General features: G+C 38.8%; 1 protein-coding gene across 1 annotated transcript in view; it reads left to right on the top strand.

Moving 5' to 3' along the window:
* Positions 1 to 547: 547 nt before the first annotated feature.
* Positions 548 to 16,561, top strand: part of LOC122814323 (zinc-binding protein A33-like) — a 569,312-nt gene continuing 553,298 nt past the window's right edge. Inside the window, exon 1 of the mRNA XM_044086908.1 lies at positions 548 to 1,020. Coding sequence (XP_043942843.1) covers positions 592 to 1,020 — 429 coding nt within the window. The 5' untranslated portion in view covers positions 548 to 591. The remainder of the gene's footprint in view (positions 1,021 to 16,561) is intronic.

Below are 16,561 nucleotides of genomic sequence, written 5' to 3'. Positions count from 1 at the left end.
TGTTTTCTGTATGATGCATATTCTGACAACCGTGTCAGTAAATAGAGCACACAACAGAGCAGTAAGGCCTGAGATAGCTGTACAGCAATGGTCTGGCTTTCGGTACTGCACATGAGCATGGAATCACTGTAAGATTATTTCTAGTGTGAATTTAGACTTCAGAGCAGAAAAACTGTAAATGACATAATAGTCTCTTACTGCAACTATACTTTATCTGTGCAATCTTTTTAGTGTAGTAAATGTGACAGATGGTTGAGATAAGTAATGTCAACAGCTCTGTCTCCCCAAAGTGCTACACAGCTGTCTCGTTTTACATCACATTCACTGATTTTGAAGACCAGATATATCAAATGTTAAACAGAAAATGCATACATTTTTTTCAATACATACTTAACTAGGAACTGTTTTTTAGTTACTTAAAGTCCAACTCTTCATGGCCTCAAGGACTATTAATTAGTTCAGAAATTCTGTCTGCCTTATCTTATGCTAAGACTACATTGCAAATGTTCTTCTGTTGAAATGAAACAGAAATATCATCGGCTGCACCTTGTTTCAGAAATAGAAAGTGAAACTTAACATCTTAAAGTTACGATGGCTTCACATGAGCAGACTGCCAGTTTCATTAAACATTTAATCTGTCCTGTCTGTAATAATGTTTTCAAAAGTCCAGTGACTCTAGAATGTGGACACAATTGTTGCAGAACCTGCATTGATAAGGTTTGGGAGAAGAAAGGCACCACCTCCTGCCCTGAGTGCAGAGAGGAGTTACCAGAAAGGAGGTATGTTAGTAACCATGGTTTGACTGAAATGGCAGAGGCTTTTCAGAAATCCGGTTTGGAAAAGGAAGGCAAAACAAATGTAGAGCTGAAAGAGGAGAAATTCTTCTGTGAAGTACATGAGGAGAAACTGAAGCTGTTCTGTATTGAAGATGAGACACTTATCTGTGTCATCTGTCGTGATTCAGCTGCACATGGTGGTCACAGCTTTTTACCCTTAAAGGAAGCAGTTACTCTGTATAAGGTAAGCTTTAAGGGAAGTAATTTACTTACAGCCTTGTGCATGTTACCCACAGCCTTCACTACTTACAGAGGTTGTTTTTGTGAATTATTTTAGCTTAAAATAATCAATGTAGTGGAAATGCTTGCTGCATCACTCAGTGTTACTGCACTAAATTTGATATGTCATACTTCTAAAAGACAATTAGTGTTAATAAAACAAGCTAGAAATGTATTTATTTATTTATTTTTATTTATTTTTATTATATTTTATTTATTTATTTGCATTTGTTTACTGGGACGTCCACTTATCCAAAACTGAGCCCATTTTCAATGGAGGCCCGGGGAGAAAAGCTCCAAATCCAAAAACAGACATTATAAAAATGAATGAGTCTATACAATAAAATGGAAAGTATACAGTAAATTAAACAGTATACAAGTTATAAAATACAAGGTTGCATTACAAATAAACGTTTAAGTATGCAAGACATAACATGCATATTAGTCTGGTGACATAGATTATTTAGTATATATGTGAATATTGCAGCAGCTGCTGGGTAGCGAGGAGATGAAGGTTATAACAGTTGATTAGACTGAGAGTAAGGCAGAGGCATTTGACTTCTAGTACATTAATTGGAAGATTAAATTGCATGTATATATAGCATCATACTAATATGCAGAGTGCTTCTAAGTGACTGTGTTTCTTATGATAAGACATTATAAGTTGACAGCACATAGTATATACATGCTAATTTGGGGAAATGTGATTTGTATCATTTTTTGCAGGTCCATTAAATGTATTCAGCTTATAAATTGGCTTTTAGTGCACGGCTAAATATGTTAAGAAAAAACAAACAGAAAATAAAACTCTGCATTTGGAGGACTACAATATTCCATTTATGGTTATTTTGTTAAACATAATTTCAACAAATTAAAATTTCCTGTTTTGTAGAAATAAAACCGGGGTCCCAGTCCCAGAGCATATTAAATGGCTTCCGGTTGGGAGTATCCAAAACTGTGAAAACACAAATTTGCTACACATCCGTTTGGCAAACTTGGTCATGTGACACAAATTTGTGTTTTAAATATTGAAAGAACAATCTAGGTCTAAATGAGCTGTGAAAAATATATATATTTCTAAAGTTCAAAGGAGTATATGTCACCTTTTATCAGAAGTACTGTAACTGTATTCAGACTTGCAGCTACTCTGTCACTATTTCACATTTTTATAATTTTTATATTTAATAATTTTAAAGAAAGTTACAGCTTTGTAAAACAGGAAGAAAAAGTAAGTGTCTTAGAAACAGAGTGGTGGACAAGGAGATCATCAAATGTACCTGGAAAACAACAACAGAAAAATCCAGTACAAAAAGTATTATAGAACCATAAATGAGGATTATACTAATTAGGGTTTCCAAGATACTATCAGCATAACAAGGCTTATGATGCATAATAAATTATTGTGCAGGTATGTGCATTGAAGAAATTCTGAAATGTTCTACTCGGGCCACTGTGGACACTTCTTGCCTTCTGTAGATGATGTACCTTTTTAGACTGAACTTTCCACTTGTGGCCCACCCATGTTGCATTACATACAAACCAACTTCCTTGCTCTTATGGAGCTATAGTCTATACAAAGTGTCAAAAAATGTTTGCGAACTTTTGGAAGGGGACTCGAATGGTAGAAACATCCCTGATTCCTAATCAGTTCACTATTGCAGGTAAATATCTTCATGACATTTACTATTTTTTAACTTTATAATTTTTGTTCTTGTATGTATAATACAACTTTTCATAGGAGTTACAAGGCAACTGAGCTATGAGGCATTTACCACCTTGTCAGTATGCACCCCTAGGCCTTGTCTCACTTTTGAAGTCGGGTCAGAACTGTCATACCATGGGTACATTTATGAAGATCAATATGGTGGTCCAGTTCCTTTTTAAAGGCAGACAGTGCATCACACTACTTAATATGAAGATTGTTTGTTTCAGAAAAGAGGCAAGTGCTGCATGCTATGTTAGAATAGATTTAGATCTTCTGTCCCTAGTGTTAGTAGGACAGATTGCTTTACAGAGAGTTGTTGTACTATTGGACCTACTGCAGTCCTATAAGCAAGGCAAAGATCAGCCCTAAGGAGTCCTATATGATGCTGAATACAGAGATAAACCCTTCAGTCTGTCCTGGTTGCACAGGTCTTTTAGGACAATGATCATTTTAGCTGAACACATTTGGAATATTTCCAAGTGCTTAATATGCTTAGGATGGTACATTTCCAAAGGGGGGTTTGTACTCACTGTTGGGCCATATCAGTGCAGAGCACAAGGAGGTAAGGACTTTTTTTGAACTAGAGGAAATACTATTTGCTATGAGCTGTGCAAAGTAAAAGAATTTCCTAACCACTTTCACAATATAATGGTCACATGTGAGTGAGCTATCCATCCAGGTGCCCAGGTCTTTAACTATGTTTTAAGTTTTAAGAGTTGTGATAGTGAAGAGAGGAGAGAACTGCATTCAGACAGCAGTTGCAGGACCTATTAGATAAAGCAGGACAACATGAAATGGTGTTGACAATGGGTGACTTGAATGCACGTATTGGGACAGACAGAACAGGATATGAGGGCAGCCTTGGTCCACATGGGTGGGGCAACAAGAATAAAAAGAAGAAGCCATTCTAGACTTTTGTCTGGAAAATGTTTCAGAAAGAGAGACAGTACCAAGATCACATACAAGAGTGGACAATATGCAACTCAAGCAGACTTCCTCCTATTAAGGAAAGAGCACTAGAGTACAATCAATGATTGCAAAGTCATCCCCAGTGAAACAGTCAGACCAGAGCATAAACCACTGGTTGCTGCAATGTACTGCAAGCAGTGGTCAGAGAAGGCTCTAATGTCATCAGAGACCAGGCTGAAGACCTGGAAGTTGACTGGAGAAAAAGTACAACAGTTCAAGGAATTACTCAGGGCTCTAGCACCTCAGGAAGAGGATGAAATAGGTGCAGTTGAAGAAGAATGGCACCGTCTCAAAACAGCATGTTTGAGGACTACCGAACAGACATGAGACTGAGTCAGATATGGAAATTAGGTACATAAGGAAAGCTGGTGGTGGAATGCAGGCATCCAGGAAGTTTTCAAAAGAAAGGAGTGCAGGAAAAAGTGGGAGATAGAAAAGATGGATGAGGCTAGACTGGAATACTGGTTGGCTAACAGAGGGTAAGAAAGGGGTTGCAATGGCAAAGAACAGTGCATTGGAGGAACTCTTCCAGCTTCTGGAAAGTGACTCAGTAGGCAGCACAAAGAAACTATATCAATTTGCAAGGCAAAGACAGAAAGATAAAGAATATAGTCAGACACCCTTCATAAGGGGTGCCAGCAACAATCTGCTCACCAATACAGAGAACATCAAAGGCAGATGGAAGGAGTACTTCCATCAGCTTCTGATTGAAGAAAATCCCCCAAAATCTGTACTGCTCCAGACACAGCCTATAATAAGGGAAGAAAAGGAGCCCAGAAGAAGTAAGAATAGCACTAAGGAAAATGAAGTCAGGGAAAGCAGCAGGCTCAGATGAGATCACAGCAGGTAGGATAATGATGCTGTGTGAGATAGGAGAGAAATAGCTTCTGCAGGCACTCATAGCAGTGTAGATAGAAAGGCATATCCCAGATCATTGGTGAATAAGCATGCAAATGCCAGTGTGTACAAGAACAAAGGGGATGTCCCAAATGTGGCCAGTGCAGATGGATCAAACTCCTGGCAGATTGCATGAACGTTCTGGAGAGGGTGATTGATAAATGGATACACAGAGAGGTACAAAGTAAAATGGGAGATGAGCAGTTTGGATTCAGATCAGGATGCAGCAGACATGACCCAATGTTTGCAGTGAGACAGATAGTGGAGAAGAAGAAGAAGCTAGAGATGAGAAAAGAGTCCAAATGGGTATACCTAAATTTGGACAAAGCATATAACAAGGTCCCAGGAAAGCTGATTTGGGCAGTCCTATGGTGGTTTGAAATCCCAGAAATATTGGCAGGATTAGTGCAGGCTATGTACAAAGATCCAATGACTCAATTATGGACAGTGTTCTGTCTCACAGAGGGGTTCCCAGTGGGAGTGGCTGTGCATTAGGGTTCAGCTCTGAGCCCACTGTTGTTCATACTGATGATGGATTACACTAGCAAACAAGTCAGAGGGGACCGATCAACAAAGCTGCTCTACACTGATGATGTGACATTACAGGCAGACTCTGAGCAAGAACTTCAGTAAATGATAGGGGAATGGAATGCAAAACTAAAGGCACATGGGGTGAAATTAAGTACAGATAAGACAGTGGTAATGGCAACAAATTGGGGAAATCAGAAGAAGCTAAGAACTGAGCTAGAAGGGAAAGATAGTGGAACAGGCTAACAGCTTCAAGTACCTGGGAGGGGTGGTTGAGGAGAAGGGGAAGTCAGAATGAAGAGGTCAAAGTTAGAATAGGAGGGGCTGCAACCAACTGGCACAGAGTATCAGGTGTAGTATATGCATGGCCGGCCTTAGGCATAGGCGAACTAGGCGACTGCCTAGGGCACCATAAAAGCCAGCATCATAAAGGGCACAAATTAAGTGAGTTAACTTAAACTTTACTTGTCTCCACTTTTCAGCTGTAGCATTGCATCCGTTTGTACTGTAGCATTGCACCCTCCCCCACTTCCGTAATTAAAAGCATGATTCATCCACCACAGCACATAGAATGGCCCCCTACTGTGTTCTTCCATTTTCTCCCTCCCCCTGCATCTATTTGATGAGTCTCAGTGGCTGCTCATGTTGAGCATCCAATCAGTGATGCTTTCATACCACTGACATCCCTGCAGCCACTGAGCCAAACGTAGTGAAAAGACACACTGTTCTTCCATACAAAGCATACCTCTGGATCTTTGCCAAGCTGCTCTTGTTTAGAGGCAAATTCTTTCCTGGCTATCACCTTGTGGCCTCATCTCCTTCACTGCAAGAAACAGCCAGCTGCAAAGTGACTCACAAATTCCAGCGCTTCCCAGAGAGAACGCTAACGTTTTAAAATGTATCAAAGAAAAGAGTAAAACTGTGATTAAGAGCTGCTGGGTATGTCTACTTTGTGGTACAAACTCCTATCCACTGAATTCCAATTCATGATTTTCTCATCTTAATGCAGTGTTTAATGGATTACCACCTATGTGGCCAGTCATCCACAACATGGCAATCTCCCATTTTAACAGGCTGCAGCAGGCCTCGTAATTTGGTGATTGTATCAGTGAGGTAATGATCATCTCTAAATCATGGCCATAAAACATTGTGCTGTCCCCTACAAATAAACAAAAAGAGAGGAAAAGCTTCCAAAACCACCACAAACACAAATAATCCACAAAAGGCATTTCGGAAAGACAGCCCAACACTCGACCAGGCTTAAAATAAAATGTATCCAACAAATAAATAAAAACATAAATGTATTAAGGTATCACAGCATTTTCATCCCAGATCAAAACTTCTTCAGATGTAACAGCAGCAGTAAAAAAAGCATCTTTTTATTCAAAAGACCTCCCACGAACCACCAATAAAATAACACTCTTAATCATTCAATTAACTTTAAAAAGTGTTAAAAATACTTCTTCTTCTTTTCCCGGTTAGGGGTCACCACAGCGGATCACTTGTCTGCTCATGATTGGCAGTGGAGTTTTACGTTGTCGAGTTGCCAACCCGGTGCCCAACCTTCCACAGAAGGCACACTCATGCACTCACACCTACTGCCAATTTAGAGTGTCCAATCCACCTAAAGCATGTCTTTGGGATGTGGGAGGAAACCGGAGCACACGGAGGAAACCCACGCAACCATAGGGAGGACATGCAGACTCCACACAGAAGGCACCCTAGCCAAGGATCGAACCAGAGGACCTCTTGCTGTGAGGCGACAACGCTAACCACTGCACCACCATGGCCACCCAGTGATAATACTATATCAATGAAAAAAAAACTTTTTAAAAAATCCTTTTAAAAATATATAAACCACTTTAAACCTGTCCTAATACACATATATATATATATATATATATATATATATATATATATATATATATATGACTAAAAATAATTTAAATAATTGTTTGCAAAAAATATTAATGTTCATTAGGTTGAGTCAAAGGCACATTCAAATACAGCTGTACTATCCTTTGGCACCATCTAGTGTCCAATTCCAATATGGCAACTGAAAAAAGGTCAAATACTATATTCATTAAAGTGTTAAAACTGCGTAGGACATGAATCGAAATATAATGAATTAAAATGTAATCATTACCTAAAAATCAGCAAATAGCATATAAAACTAGAAACATACTAAACAACCATACATAAATAATGTAAATACGAAATAAAGGAAAGGCATTAATAAACATATAGAACTCATATTGTACACCAGTCATAACCTAGCAGCCCTAAGTTTCAGCATGGGGGCTAGGGAGACTATTTCATTTAGTCCAGGTTGTCTGTTGACTTCCAGGATAATCTGCCAATACACCTCTTTATACTCAATTTTAGTTACCTACAAACAGTGTTACATGCCTGCCCATGCTCATTCCAAGACTAGTATGTCACGTGCACACTATGCCCAGGCACGTTCATTGGGAAGCTCATAGAGCCAACTGTCTGTGTTACAGATACTTTCCAAAGTTTACCCTTGCTGCCAGGATGTTCATGTTGCATATTGTCTATGCTATGTTGTTGTGCACATGGGGCTATTATTTTTTTCTCCTTGTTCTGACTTACTGAGTGGACAGGACCTCTTCAGGTGCTTAGTTCAGCAGGACTCCTGCCTGCTTCATCCAGGAGACAAACATTTTCCTGTATAGTTTATATACATGGATTAGCAGGAGAACCTGCTGGGTCATTGTGATGGCCCATTATATGAAACAGATGCTTGACACCAGCTTGCCAGGGAGGTGAGTGATGCCATTGGAATCACTTGCTCTGGTAAGCAGTGAAAAAGCATCAATATAGTGACCTGCACAGGTATCACCCTGAGCTGCAGCACCAATGGGAGGTGAGGGAGACTAATGACCACTGTATTGTACAGCAGCATAGGTGACAATGAGGTTTACATGAACAGCTCCAACAGGTGGTGAGGTGTACATACAGTATGTCACTGTCCAGCATGTAAAATTGAAATCCTAGTTTTGTCTCCTATTTCTGCAGATTCAGCTGTGGTGCAGCATGTGTAGCCTCTGCAGCTGCCTTAGACTGCTCCAGCCAATGCAACTAGTACTGGGTCATGGGGATGGTCACCCTCTGTAACCACCTTAGACTACAAGGTGTTTGTTACAGTATGACTGATTTTTCATGCATTTAAACATTGAAAGAATTGGAGTGGCTTTTGTGGGAGTGACCCATCTGTGGGCATGGCTCAAATAGAGGTGTTCCTTGAGTATGGTGTGGGTGGGGCCTAAGGGGCGCCAGAGCAGTACTTTGCCTAGGGTGCCATTTCAGCTAAGGCCAGCCCTGAGTACATGACAGGAGAATGCCAAACAAGCTGTAAACTAAGATGTACAAAACTGTGGTGTGACCAATATTACTGTTTGGTACAGAAACCTTGGTAGTAAAGGCAGAGCAGATGAGGAAGCTCGAGGTGTTGGAAATAAAGTGCCAGAGACTGGTGGTAAGATGCACACTGTGGGACAGATGAAGAAATTAGACATAAGAACAGAAGCCAAAGTAGCTCCAATTGCAGAAAAGATCAAAGAGAACAGATTACAGTGGTTCAGGCACATGTGCAGAAAAGCAGAAGACAATCTGGTGAAGCAGATTTGGGACATACAGGAAGAAGGTAAGAGGAAATGAGGGCATTGGGCAAAGAGGTGGGTAGATTGTATGAGAGACGATCTGGAACAGTCAAGCATGAATGTCAAAGAAGGCAGGAATGTGGAACTGAATCAAGAGAAAATGAGAAAAAGGCGATTGATGATGATCATGATGTTTTCTATATTATAAGCTGGAGCTATTGGTTACTTACTAAATGATACAATTTTGTACTTTTTAGTGTTGAGTTTTGAGTTTGAGCCCATTTTTTGTAGACCAGCTATTGACTAGTGTAAGTTCCTGTTGGAGTGCCTGTATCTCAGAGTGGAACTTGATGATGACTCCCTGGTTACAACCATCCACAGTGAAAGATCATCATTTACTATATGGATATCTGAGAAGTATTCACCAAACAATCCAGCACAGATACTGGAGGAGCTCTTCTCGTCACTTTCACGGTCTTAAAGTGCATCCCATACTCTTAATGTGTGAGTCCTGTTCCTAAGCCAATTGGCAAGCTGCCTAAACACATATGGGTCAAGCTGGAACTCCTGTAGCTGTTTTATTAAATTAGCATGTTATATGGTATCCAATGTTTTGGAAAGGTTAAGGTATGCTGTGGGACAAAGATGGTTGCTTGGGTCAGGTTAAAGAAGGGGAGGAGTAAGTGCACCAGTGCTTGTTTAGTGCTATAAATTAGGGAAGTAGGTATATTAATTGGACCTATGGATGAGGTGAAATTCATTTTAGAGAGTATTTTCAGTCGATATTCTTTCATGATGGTCGATGGCTTGATTCCATCTCTGGTAAGTGAACTTGGAATAGAAGTTCCTGTAGTGAAGTTGGCAATTCACTGTTTCTAATATGTTGGCAAATTACAAAATATGAGAGGAGGTAGTGCCATTATAAATAAGATCTAAGAAAATTTGAGTGATAGTTCTTATTTTCCTCTAACAACAACAACAACAGAAGGATTTGTAGTTCTTTTCGGCTTCTGTAAATAGTCGGTAAATAGTCTGAATTCATGGGATGCCTTTGTTTTTGTAATGTACCTTTTTAGTGTCATGTTAAGCTGTTTAATGTTCTCTTTAGTTTTGGGGTCATTTTTCTGCCATATAGGTTATATAGTTTATTAATGCTTGTGAATTACCTCATGGATTTGCTTTTAGACTACCCCATTTTCTTGGATCTAGTTGCGACTGTCAAGTTAATACATTTGTCCAGGTGTGAGTAGATCTTGTCTGTATAACTCCTTGATATTTTGGGTGATACTGTTATACTCAAATTTGGAGACTTCCTTGTTGAATTGTAAGAGATTTGTCAAGCTGAAGTCTGAAATCTGTTGTGCTTACTACTGATAGTTTGGAGATTTTGATGAAGAAGGCTATGGTCTGACTTGACCAGAGAGGGGAACACCTTGAGGATGATATATACAGATGTTAAGTTTGTCAGCTCGTTTCTCTCATGGGTTCCTTTGCAATCTGGTCCAGGGAGTTCTTGATTATCTAATCTAGGAATTTGTTCTCATTTCTGCAATGGAGGTATAGGTCCCCCAGTTCATCACTGGGTAGTTAAATCAGCTAACATATCAGCATTCTTACTTATAGTAGGTTCATCAGGAAAATTCAGGAATGCTATTTGATTTTCTGGAGACTTGGAGAAAGTCCTGTAGCATACTCTGATCTGACAACCGATCATATTTAGTGTGATTTGAGTCTTGAAAAGCTCATGGTGTGGGTTTCTAGGTATATGTCTTGAAGAAATGTGGTCTCTAACAAATATGGATATACCATAACAATTTCCAACAGGTCTAAATGAGTGGCAAGCACACAACATAGGTGCTGAAGGAGTGGTCACTGGGGTCTTAGATAAGATTTATGTAACAACAAATATGTGGATATTCTTCAAGTGCAGGAGGGCTGCAAGGTCCATCATTTTGTTGTTTAGACTTCTAGCATTACATTAAGCTACTTTGATGTGGTCTAGTGGTTGGTTTGCTCTGGAAGGTAGGTTAAAGGTCTGCTTATTGGATCTTGCTTAAAAAGTTGCACTGGGGTAGCAAAAGCTTTCACTGGTATGCATAAACCTTGGAGTGTAAAATTGAAACTGTCCTTGGCAAAGCAAGTGTGGATATCAGACAAGACAGCTCATGGTGGCACTTACAGGATCCCTGTACAATGACAAGAGATGTTTAACCACTTTTTAAAGCCAAACATCCTTTTTTTATACTTTGGCATAATTCTTGATGATGGAAAGATTCCACTGAAAACTATGCTCTTTCCTACATTTGTGACATGCATGAAGAGTTCTGTTATATCTCACTGCATATCCCTCAACATTTTGTGTGCCGGGGTCATTTATGCCAACGTGAACAAACATTGTGTTATAGTCATATTTGTCTGATGCAGAGATCCTCATAACCTGTGGTTCATCTCAGTCTTGGGTGCTGAGAGGCAGCTCACTTCCATTCTAATTTTGTCCAGTCTCATGAGTATAGAATCTGTGTGTCTAAACATGAAGTCACCATTCACTAAAACATTTCTACTTATATTATACCACATTTATACTTATGTTTGCAGATTGCTTTGGTGTAACTGGCTTAAGATGACTTCCGTCTGTGTTATCACTAATGTGCGTGAGATTGGAATGCACATTTTTGAATTTTTGTCATGCAAAAAGGAATTTAAAATTAAATGTTGCTCATATAAACATAAGTTTTAAATCTGTTACATCTGTTTATATAAAGTACAAATAAATAAGTCTGTGGTAATTCAAAAGGTGTGAGCTTACCTGAGTTCAGTTAGCATCATGGTTGACTGATCTTAATTTATGTGTAGTATAAGTCCAAAAATTAGTATGTTTGATAGAACTGTGCAGTACCCCAGCCCTGCCCACGTCTGTTCTTTGTAAGTTAGATTGTTGGCCTAAAACTTAGAGAACATTGATATTGAATTGAATGAGAAACTAAAGACTCAAAGTCTTGAAACAAGATGGGGTTTGACTTTGTAGCTAAAACTTTCTGTAAGGCATATGGTCCTTTACTGAGCATATTTTTTATGGTCAGGATTCTCAACAAATTTATGGGAAGATCATTAGTTAAAAGTAGTTATAATTTATCAAGAGTATCATGAACAACCCATAAATGCATATCCATGGTTTAATCTCTAAAGCTAATATTAAAAGCTAAAATATAATAATAATTCTTTTTACTTGTCACTAATTGGTGAGAAGATTACCATGTCCCTCTCAAATATAGATTCAACCAGCCTGTTCCTGTAAATCTGAGTTTAATATATATAGAGGAAAGTAAGGAATCTGGATTTGTAGGAACTGGATGAGTAAGAGTCCTGGTATTAATTCCTGAACTGAAGCAGCATGATTCCACTCCAGCATGGTGAGCGAACCTGAGAAGTCTTTACAGTGTAATACTGAATTTATCTTCAGAAACTGGATATCTTAAATCATTCTAAACACTTGGATTCTGTCATTGTGAGCGAGTAATTCCTCAGATTTTTATTGGCCTTTACAAATTAATTTATTGTACAGATAAGTACTTGAAACTGACATGACTTCACAGACCAGGTTGTTGAATACTTAATCTTTCCAAAAGTATTAATCTTAATGGCTAAACATCTGGCCAAAGTATTGATTTTCAGTTTATCCTTTCTCTCTGTATCTAGGATAATCATATCAGTTGTAGGCTGAAAGGCTCATAGGTAGCTTCGAGGCTTATAGTCCTCAGTAACATTGATGAGTGTAGGTCAAATTCCCAGTTGCACTCAAGCAATGTCTGTTTTAGTGACTTGCACAAGGTGGTACAATAGGCAGATGAGGGCTGAGGGACTCAATCCCTGCGTCACAGAGCTATAGCTCACAGATATAACTCTGTGCTAGCTGCCAGAATTAATAATAATAATAATAATAATAATAATAATAATAATAATAATAATACACTCCCTCACAACTAATGTCTATTTTCTTTTGAGAAAAAGTTTATAAATTTATAAAATAGCAATCCATTACCTCTAATGTTTCGTCTGTAACTAACCCCAGCTTTAAATTTATATCCTTTTAAGAATTTCAGGATAAAATTAGATAATGTCTGCACTTGCCTTAATTTAACAGTATAAAATAGAGTGGCTGTGCAAAGTAGCATACCTTTATTAAGGTTCACTGAGTGGTTTCTAACAGCTGACTACTGATCTGGACCAGTCCGCTTGGGCTTCCCTCCGCTCCCCTTCCCTGCCCCCAATTCCCACCTGTCCCCAGTATCTGCCAATTTATAGACACAAAACCACACCCTCCACCCACATCACACCCACCACCTCAACCAATCCCAAAACAACAACATAATTGCAAACATTAACATGCTGCTCCCACCATCCACCCACCAAGTCCTCTTACCATACTCTATACCCCCATACTATCACCACCAACCAAACCACCACCCATAAACCCTCAAGTAACTATGTTTACCTCCCATCTATTATTACTAGCTACCCTTGTTACACTTTACACTGTTACCTGCTACCATAATGCTCACATAATATTTCACCCCAGCCCAATCCTAACTTCCACCTACCAACCATATAATAACACTCCCTTCTCCAACATCCAACCCCACTTACTGAACTACTCTACCACTGAGCTATACAAAGTCAGATATATTAATTCCACCATACCTTCCACCAAACCCAACAGATTATCTAAACCTCTACTCAAAATTCAATCTCTATGTCTATTCCTGCTCTATGTCTATCTGCTAAACAGATTGCATACCCTATATCTTTACTCATTAATAGGACTATCCAAGAAGGAACCATACCAGATATATGGAAAATCTCTCATATCATCCCACTACACAAAGGTGGAAACTCTATTGACTTTACTAACTTTAGACCTATTGCTCTTCTCTCTCCTCTTGCTAAGATTATGGAGAAATGCATTCATCAGCAACTCATACATTATCTCTCTTCTCACAACATAATTGCTAACTGTCAACATGGCTTTAGGCCCCACCATAGCACCTCCACTGCCCTCCTTTCTTTCATAGATACTATCAACAACTATCGAAACTCCAATATATTCTCCTCTGCTCTATTTATTGACCTCTCCAAAGCTTTTGACATGGTGAACCACTCTTCCCTTATTAATATACTTAAATCCCTCTCATTTGATAACCTGGCTTTAAAATGGTTTACCTCCTATCTTAACAACAGACATCAAGCCGTCCTTTGGGACAATCATATTCTTCTCTATTGCCTGTTTCAATTGGCGTTCCACAGGGCTCTATCCTAGGTCCACTTCTCTTCTCCCTATACATAAACGATCTCAACAATATGCTGACGACTCAACAATCATTTGCTCAGCATCCACCCCCACAGAACTACTGTCTCTAACTCAAACTACCTTTAACACTGTAGAAACTTGGTTTACTAGACGATACCTCCTCCTCAATGCTAAAAAAACAAAACTTCTCCTTTTCACTCCTACCACTCGAGCCTCCCCATTAAACTTCAACATTTTGTCTAATGACACTACTGTTATTTCTCCTGACACAACAACTAAACTGCTAGGAATTACCATCGACAACAATCTGACTTTTGATCAACACATCAATAACACCATCAAAACTGTTAATAAAAAAATAGGATCATTATACCGTGATCAAACCTTTTCTCACACCTTCTACCAGAGCTACTATTGCCCACTCCCATCTTATATCTACTCTCTTCTATGCCTCACCAATCTTCACTAACCTTAAGAAGGCCAACCTAAATAAACTTGCAACTTGTTACAATAGCATTGCCCGATTTGCCACCAGCAACCCTTTCAAAACACACCACTGTCACAACCTAAAACTCCTAGGCTGGCTTGAGCTACAAAACTGTCTTTTGATCTCACAACTTACCATTGCTCACAAGATACTCTACCAACCTTATAACACCTCTATACTTTCTCAACTTTTAATCCCTTACAATAATCTTACCTCCCTTCGATCTTCTTCCAAACTCATGACTAAATCAGTAAAGTCCCATAACCTAGCTGGTGACTCTCTGTTCACTAATACTATAGGAAGGATATGGAATCAGCTACCCACTGATATCACTCTAACCTCCTCCTTACCTCTGTTCAAACAAAAATCAAACTGTATTTCCAAAATCACTGGCTCTGTTCCTGTAGGACTCTGACCAATTTCTTCTTTCCACTCCACCACTAGACCTTTACACTTTACTTAGTAAATATACTTATTCCTACTTCTTATTGCCCTGTTACTATCCTCTAATGCTCTAACCTACTCCTCCTTTCTCTCTCCCCTGTCCTCTTATACACATTCTTACCCTTCTCCTCTCCAGACTATTGCTTCTTTCCCTCTTCCTCCTTTTTATTCCCTTCTTATCTCCTGTTCTTCATCTCTTCTTCATTTTTCTTTTGAAACCTTCTTGCTAATCCTGACTTTTTGTAATGCTTTTTACTGAACAACAATTTTTGTAATGCTTTTTACTGAACAACAATTTTTTTTTATAGTATGTTCCTTAGATACTTCATGTACATTTATTTTTTGTTTATTTCATGTTACTAAATGATAATTCATTTTGTACTTAATTATGTACTCTGTAAATTGTCCCATTGAAATTTAGTATGTGTGGAGCTTTTCTCCTTGGGCCTCTACTGAAAATGGACATATATCCAGCTAGACTAGCCCGGTTAACAAATGTAAAATAAATAAATAAAAAAATAAAAATATTCCTACAAACACAGCTCCAAATTTATGGTGATATACACCCCAACCAAGGCCCTACAACTGAGACTACCAGCCTCACTAGTCCAAACATCTAACATGCAAGTAATTGTAAAAAGCCCTGTAACCTACTTATACTTAGTATGAACACTAGAAGTATCTTGAACAAAATTGAAGAAGAACACACCACACTCTCTGCTTACAACCCAGACATTACATTCATTACAGAGACCTGGCTCAAACCCCACATGAAGGACAATGAGATACTTTCCCCAGGTTATAATATAATCAGGGCTGATAGAACTATCAAAAAAGGTAGAGGCATCACCATACTATAAAAGATTGTCTTCAAGGTAGACCATATACATAAAGAAGTCCCAACATTTAAAGGAGTACAACAGATTTCTCTAATGTATTCCTCAACTTCACATCCCTTTTGCTACCTATTTACATTGTCCTCTGTAAAGCAACAACAATAGAGCATTTACAACTTTTATAATTCCCCTTACTTCTGTAACAGAAGCCTACCTTCTCATACTGTGATGGTTTCACTTACAAAATGATTCTCTCACATTTGAATAAAGCTTGCTGAAGTCTCCCAATTACTGACATCATCGAGGCCAGGCAGTGCAGGTACTTTTTTATCAGTTCCCTCCCCCAAAGTGACATCACCATGGCCGTCATCTGATTCTAACTAAAATAATAAAACCCACCCTTTCTGTGATGCCATGGCGCTCTTGTCCTTCCCCCAGCCTGAGTGCTCAAATACAAGTGCAGGAGGTAGTGTATTTCTTTTTAGCATTGTGTTTCCAGTACACTGTATTTCCCTGTTGGAACCTTTTGTGCGTCTTTTTGCATCAGCTTCCCTTGTGGATTTATACTGGTGAGTATGACATTTTTTGTAGAAATACATTGTTTGACAGCAAAGTATCAGTATCTCTTTAATGTGGCATCTTCATTTCTCCTGGCTTTTAAGTCGCTGTGCTGCATAAGTTCACACGTGCATTCAAAAATGTTTAAATATTG

The sequence above is a fragment of the Protopterus annectens genome, chromosome 10.part0, assembly GCF_019279795.1.
Source record: "Protopterus annectens isolate FY-2018-M chromosome 10.part0, PAN1.0, whole genome shotgun sequence".
Taxonomy (NCBI): domain Eukaryota; kingdom Metazoa; phylum Chordata; order Ceratodontiformes; family Protopteridae; genus Protopterus; species Protopterus annectens.
Note: the sequence above shows the minus strand (reverse complement) of the source record. Positions and strands in the feature narration are given on the sequence as shown.